General features: G+C 48.0%; 1 protein-coding gene across 1 annotated transcript in view; it reads right to left on the bottom strand.

The window, feature by feature from the left end:
* Nucleotides 1-660: 660 nt before the first annotated feature.
* The window catches only part of rusc1 (RUN and SH3 domain containing 1), a 10,144-nt gene continuing 3,296 nt past the window's right edge, over nt 661-7,508 (bottom strand). Inside the window, exons 2-10 of the mRNA XM_084444542.1 lie at nt 7,213-7,335; nt 7,030-7,106; nt 6,081-6,255; nt 5,526-5,631; nt 5,187-5,233; nt 4,445-4,947; nt 4,063-4,337; nt 3,744-3,917; nt 661-3,542 (exon numbers count right to left, since the gene is read on the bottom strand). Coding sequence (XP_084300668.1) covers nt 3,377-3,542; nt 3,744-3,917; nt 4,063-4,337; nt 4,445-4,947; nt 5,187-5,233; nt 5,526-5,631; nt 6,081-6,255; nt 7,030-7,106; nt 7,213-7,282 — 1,593 coding nt within the window. The 5' untranslated portion in view covers nt 7,283-7,335 and the 3' untranslated portion in view covers nt 661-3,376. The remainder of the gene's footprint in view (nt 3,543-3,743; nt 3,918-4,062; nt 4,338-4,444; nt 4,948-5,186; nt 5,234-5,525; nt 5,632-6,080; nt 6,256-7,029; nt 7,107-7,212; nt 7,336-7,508) is intronic.

Below are 7,508 nucleotides of genomic sequence, written 5' to 3'. Positions count from 1 at the left end.
TGTAACATTTTGCAATAGAAAGCTTCTGAAAACTATGAAAAAGAACAAAAGCATAACTCATTGTCATCAAATGTGATTTAAAATCTTTGCCTTTATATTGATGACAATAAAATGCAATTTTCGTCGACATAGCTATGTTTGGTCTTTTCTTGTTCCTTATCACATGCTTTCTTTTCTGAGTGTTTTGTTCCTCTGTTCAACCTTTCAGGGACATTCCTGAGTCTCCCAGCCTCCAGACTGTATAATCCTTTATATAACCCCCATGATAGGACAACAGCGCCCTCTAGTGGCCAGAGGGAGAATGGCCAATGATGCAGTGTGGTCCTCCATGATGACCCTCAGTGGAGGTCACCCTCTGAGGAACACTTGTACCAGATGATGGCGGGCTAGTGTACTGAGAGCTGTCAACCTCCCCCTGACCTCCACTTCCCTTCTCAGATCTCAACAGACTGACCGAGTGAGAGAGGAATGGAATGGCCGTGCTCTGGGTCCCCAGAGCCCCTCTAATCCAGAAACCACATGTACGAGGGATTGGTTGATATTGATTATTTATTGGGTATTTACAAACAAGCACATGCAGGAGTCTGACAGTGACGGACACTACTGGGGCACAGTACTATATATGCAACAGTGATGCTGGGGCAGGGCAGGCTACATCACACCAGAAAGAGAGAGCTACAGAACCCACTGCTACACCCACTGACACACGCACATACACACTCTCACACACACACACACACACACACGGGCATGTGTGAGAGGGCAGATGCATGGACTCACACAAACATACACACACGCAGAACCCCAGATAGATAGATTGAGACAGATTAGAGACAGATTAGAGGGGTCAGATAAAACAGAGCTATATACCTTTTCAGAAATCTCTGCACATCTCAATAAATAGCACATCCAATAAATCAACAGTTTTCATTCAAAAGCATTTAGCCAATCATGAAACATCTAACACAATGAAAAATATACCTGAATCAACATAATGAAAAAAAATATTTTGGCATAAAGTGGTTTTAATAATGACAAAAACAATTGATATTTCCTGATATTTGTCCTCATTATTAAGGTCTTATAATAATGATAAATTAATATATCTTGCCTACATCTAGGCCTGAATGGCAACTACAGATTGTGGATACACATGACCTCTGTCTTCATGGTATGGCTATGTGTTCACAACAGGACACCATACAGTTCAACTCTGAGGATAGGCTAGCTTATGGTTGCTGAGGTTGTCATACTCCTGAGCGTCGTCATAGTAACGCTAACCTCAGGCTCCATGGCTTGTTGGCACAGAAACCTTTAATATGAGCCGTTCCTTGTCAACATCTTCTTTTTCAAAAGTCTGCCTTTCCTGACCAAATCAAAGGGAGGTACATTAATAATATGCTACTTTATTGAAGACGTACTTCGCTTTTTTTCATGCCTCAAGTAGGCTACTTTATACTCTGGACTTATACAATGTTAGCTTTGAGAACAAATAAAAAAGAACAAAATCAAGATTTCCGTTAAACCACCCGGTTTTGAGAAGTACTATATGCATAGTCATGATGCTAAACCTACAGAATAAGAACTACCAACCAAATCATTAGATACCATACAACGTACTGTTAATGACAAACATTGTAATCAACACATTACCACTTCCACTACTAATAATATTCATGATGATCATCTTACATGTTTAAAGAGGACAGATATGGTAGGGTCAATATGATGGCGGTGGGGTGTCAAAGGCATGGAGACCAGCTACTGACACATAGGTAGGCTTTACAGTAGTGTGTTTCAGTAGGACAAGACAAACTGCTTCATCACAGAGCTTGAATAGTCCTCCACAAGTGCTGAGTATGTGTTTGTGAGATCAATACCAGATCTGGGTAAAAACACTATTTCAAAATACTTCAATTTACTTTTCTGTGCATGATTGCTCGTGCCTAGCACAGTGGAACCAATGGACTCCCAAAAATGCAAAACCCCACCCACCTGGCACTCCAGGCAGACTGATGCAAACGCTAAAGTGATCGAAAATATTTCAAATAGTATTTCAACCAAGGTCTGGTCGATACTCTAGTAGCCTGTGAGGTATGTGAACGTGAGGCTGAAGAGTAGAGTAGAATGATCCAGCTACAGCATTGCTACGTCACTTTAAGAATACAGCACTGCCTGATAAGATGTCCTCCAGTCGCGTAGGTAAGATAGGCCTACTCCTGCATTCACTCAAAGCATCCATAATATAATGCACTCAGTGTCTAAACGTATGAGACTAAATCTAAACAGGCATGTGTGTATGGTCAATAAATACACTGTAAGACATACATACTGTAGGGAGAAGCCATTGGATTCCAGATTTGACCAAGTGGCACAACATGTGTGCGGTCAGTGTGTGAGTAGGATTACCATCTGTCACTGTGATTAGAGAGTTAGAGATGTAGGGAAAGCAACAAATTAAAGGATAGATCATTCAAATCATGATCGCCCTTCTCAATTTTATCTGTGAACTATCACTTTTGTTTTCTGTTTTTCTCTTGTTCATCTATCTATCTTGGTAAAATCTATCTATATTCATATACCTATATATATATATTATGTATGTATATTTATACAGTCAAATAGTTATCGTTTAAGAGTAGCAGAAATATGTCAACACACACAAACCAGGCAATAGGGGTGGAAGGTCAGGAGGGGTCATAGAGAGGTCAATAGTACACAGAACACAGCTAAGGGTCACTACTGTTACTACTGTACTGTATGCAATGGGAGCTAAGGCCCAATACTCTAACATGGCTTCCTCCACTGGTTAGCCTGCTGGTCAAAGCTGTCGCTGCTTCAGATGACAAAGGTGGGACACAGCAGATCGATCTGGCTGGCAGGCAGTCACCTCCCACCCTCTCATGATGACTGCTGATCTGACAGTGCCTGGATGAGCTGAATGCAACACAGATGTTTTCCCTGGTGAGCCCATCCCGGTCCCTCTCAGATCAGACATCAGCGAGGAAAGGAGATGGTGAAAAAGGGGGCATTGATCGAAGGGATACATCGCCCTGAAATCAAAGATGGGGACTGGTGCAGATTTGACTCCTTATTGCACACCCCACATTTTGTTCCCTGCTAAATTCCATGGAAACCAATTCTACCTTATTAGGTTGATTCAAAAAAATCTTTCCAATTCACCTGGGATTGAGGCGTGCAGTTTACTCAGTGGAGTCTACATAGCAGACGGTGTTGTACGCTATGAACCTACATTTCTGACCATCCTGATTTCAGTGTGAACTATCCCTTCCAGAGCGCTGGTACAGCAACACAGCCTCTCACTGTTTGCCTCAAATCCTTTTTTTTCCCCCCAGCAGCAATCGAGCAGCTGAAGTTACATGATTAAGGAGGTGTAGCCAATGGGCACCAGGCCTTCTTTGTCTCCTTGACGACAGCGAATCCAGTCGTGGTCGACGCCACCTAAGACCACTAACTCCTCCCCCTTCTGGAAGCTCAGCTCAGCCCCTGTGCCAGAGTGTTCACACAGTGTTCTGACTGACCTGGAGAGACACAGGACACACACACACACACGCGCACGCGCACACACACACACACACACACACACACACACACACACACACACACACACACACACACACACACATGAGATGGTTTACTTCTAAGTTTCATCTTTTATTAATATTTTTGAAAAACAGTGAAGTCTTTATCACCGCCACACGTATCACCCTCACATATTTTACCTGAGGGGTCTTGGTTTGTCCCTGGCCTCCTCTGTCTCCACCTCTCTCTGTCTCTCCATCTCGATCTGGCACTCCCCCTGGGGCTCCATCCCCCTCTTCAGGATGGGAGTGGAACTGCTGCTCACCATGCGAGTCAGAACAGTCACACCTGGAGTCAGCCACTGGGAGGGGCGCCTGGTAGGGGAGGAACAGGGGGAGGAGAGAGAGATAAAAAGAGGGACCGGAATTCAATTTGGGTTATTGTGTGTTGATGAGCTGAAGCACCAATAGAGCCTCATTCCAAATGCCACACCTATAAAAGGTTTTACACCCAGCTCACCTTGTGGGCTGGGTGGGTGTTGTGGGGCTTTTGGAGGCTCCAAACAGTCTCCCCAGACCCCAAGGGACCGCGGCAGCACTGTCTACCCGAGGAAGATCACCCCTGGCCTGGGTACTGGCGGCAGACTGCCGGGCCTGATTCTGGTGGTCCAGAGGATCTCTGGCTATCCCCTCTGGATCCGGGCTGTGGCCCGCTGCAGAACCGCTCAGCTCGGCCAGGTTCTGACCCAGACGGTCCCCCCAGCGCAGCACGGCCCCCCATCCCTGCTGGATGACCTGCGCAGAGAACAACCATGGAGTCAGTACACACACACACACACAAATCAAGTATACCACACCCACATGCACAGGAAAATGAAATTCATTAGTTATCAAGTTATCACCTGTCCTGCCTGCTGGGATAGACTGGCCTCCCCAGCACTAGGGGGAGCTATGTCCCTTATCTCTTTCTCCTGCACCCACAGCAGCTGAGGACTTGTCTGCCCCACACTGACCGGGACCTTCACCTGCGCCGCGCCGCCAATCGCCGACCCCGCCAACCCTCCAGCCGCCGGATTGGCCGAGGACGGTAGAATTGCTTCGTCATTGGCTGCCCCGGGTTCCAGGCTGCCAAAGTCGAGCTCTGATAGGCTCTCGAGGTAGCTTCGCCCCTTGGCCGCCGACCCCCGGGGTGAGAGCCTGAATCCTAGATCCTGATTGGGTGGGCTGAAGATCTCCGGGCTGTGATTGGCCGGCTCGAGGTGGTGGTGCTGGAAGAGCAGGTCGAGGTTAAACGTCAGCAGACTGAGAGGCTGCAGGAGGAGGAGGAGCTCCTCAAACAGCGACTGGCAGGAAGTCAGCGACAGGCGCATGAAGGAAGAGGGCCGATAGAACGTCTCCAACACATCTGGGGGTGAGCAGAGAAGAGAGAGCAGAGGGGAGAGAGCAGAGAGGAGAGAGCAGAGGGAGTTAACGCTTCATCTTGACTGACCTTTTTATTTTTTTTTTATTTTTTTACAGATAGAGAGGTATTTAATCGCTGGGATGTTAGGAGGGCCAGCCGGCGTGAGATTTGGCTTTAACACGCGTTCTTTTCTATGGATATATATATATATATACCGTAGCTTGAGATGGCCTCAGACTCACCACTGTTGGACTGAAGGTGGGAGAGCCAGAAATCCAGAAGCTTAATACTGTGTGAGAGAGAGAGAGAGAAAGAGAGAGAGAGAGAGGGAGGAAGGGAGGGAGAGAGGGAGAGAGAGAGAGAGAGAGAGAAATGGTTGACAGGTGAGAGCTGGAATAGAACACTAATTGGAAATACGACAGCACTTCCATTTTGCTTTGTCTCCCGCTGCCGGGTGCGTCGGGAGCATATACAGTAATGTGATGACTCAGGGCTTTGTCATCGGCCCCAGAGGGGAGGGGAGGAGGAGGAGGAGGAGGAAGAAGAGAGGAGAGAACGAGAGCAGAGGAGCCAGGTCTTACTTGAGCAGGCCGAGGAGGAAGGCGTTGAACCTTTGTTTGCTCTGCCGGAGCTGGGTCAGTTGTCCAACGCGAGTCTGCAGGTTGTACAGGGCCTGGGTGCTGGGCCCTGGGGGGGGGGCAAGGGAGGGAGGGAGGGAGCAAGAGAGGGAGGGAGAAAAACGCGTAGTCAGGCTTTGGCTCTAAAAACAAATCAAAATCAATATCTAATCAATTGGTTATGTTGACGTGAGCCTGAATTTACTGACATTGAATTGAACATTTGTATTGGTTGCTGGGGAGAGGAGGAAAGGAACATTGCAAAAGAGGAGGAGCAGAAGAGTGACTCAACACTGCAGAATAATGAGTACGAGGGGAGAGTGGGAGAGAGATGGAGAAGAAAGACGAGACAAGCCCGGGAGGTTATAATGAGAAAAATCAATAACCACATGTCTGGCAGAGTGAAAAAGACCTTTCACACGGTCTTTATCGAGGCATCCACAGAGCGAGAGCACCAGCCTGTCTAGTCTATTCCGTGAGGCCGCTCACTGCTCTGTACTGAGCTCCTGTGTTTCCTACCTGGCCTGGTGGAGGCCTGGACGAGTCCCCAGACCGAATTTGGCCTCCTGCCTGCGATCAGGTCACTCTGGTGGGGCTTGAGGCCGTCGGAGAGCAGGCTGCACAAGGCGGGGCACAGGCACTGCAGCACCAGGCGACCCAGAGACGGGTTCACACTGCTGTCTCCTGATAGAGCCTGGACAGAGAGAGGAGAGAAGGAGAAGGAGAGAGGAGAGGAGGAGAGGAGGAGAGAGGAGGAGATGAGGAAGAGAGGAGAGGATGAGGAGAGAAGGAGAGGAGGAGAGAGGAGGAGAGAAGAGGAGGAGATGAGGAAGAGAGGAGAGGAGGAGAGAAGGAGAGGAGGAGAGGAGGAGAGAGGAGGAGAAAAAGACAGAAGGTAGATGGAGAGAGGGGTCAGAGTTCCAGGATAGAGGAGGGTAGGAGAGAGGATGAGTGGGGAGGGATGATGAAGGAGAGAGGATGAGTGAGGAGGGATGATGAAGGAGGGAGGATGAGTGGGGAGGGATGATGGAGGAGAGAGGGGCAACACACACAGAAGAGGGTAGAGAGGAGGGGAAAGACGAAGGAGACAGATTTGGAAGGGGTAGTAGGGAAAGAGCATGGGTTTAGTGCACAAAGAGGTTATGACTATGGAGAAAGAGGGATATCTAAAGACATTCTATTAGTACCTTTTCAACTGAGAGAGACTAGGGACAGAGGCAGATACGAGGCAGAGAGAAAGAAAGGGAAGAAGGGCGGTATTTTTCCATTATTATTTTATGGATGATTCATGTATTGACAATGTTCCAGAACACAGCATCCAGAGGCTGATGCAATTTCAATCGCTCTATCAAGAGTGGGCCCATGTCACTCACTCCAACTGAGCTGAACAAAACCACAGCTGGCAATGTTAGAGTGAGTTTTAATTCTGGATTGTGGCCCTGATCTGGGGTCTGGTGCTGGGACTGACCTTCTGTACCAGGGTCCTGGAGGAGCTGAACTGGGCCAGAATGGCCTCCACTGCCACACTGACCACACTGACCAGAGCTAGGGGCAAAGAAACCAATGAGTACACACTTATACACCCCCCCCCCCCCCCAACACACACACATCATGAAAGCAGGGACCCCAAACTGCACATGCAAACATATACCTCTCTTTTCCTGCAGGCACAGAGAGGACAACCCTAGACCTCTCTGAGGACCCTTCACATCTTCGCCCATCCAGGAAGTGTCACCTTTCTGTACAGAGCCAGCGAATGAGACGCTGCCGACCGCTGAGATTGACAAAGACACAAGAGAGACGATGTACAGCCATCCACCAATCATTCCATTCCTTAGCAGAAATATACTGACATAATACAAGACCTTTAAAACAATGGCTTATTAGCACAAGAATGATCAATAGGAATTAGTATTATTAGTGGTAGCCGGTAGCAGCTAATGACAG

This window comes from Borostomias antarcticus, assembly GCF_949987555.1.
Source record: "Borostomias antarcticus genome assembly, chromosome: 10".
NCBI lineage: Eukaryota > Metazoa > Chordata > Actinopteri > Stomiiformes > Stomiidae > Borostomias > Borostomias antarcticus.
Note: the sequence above shows the minus strand (reverse complement) of the source record. Positions and strands in the feature narration are given on the sequence as shown.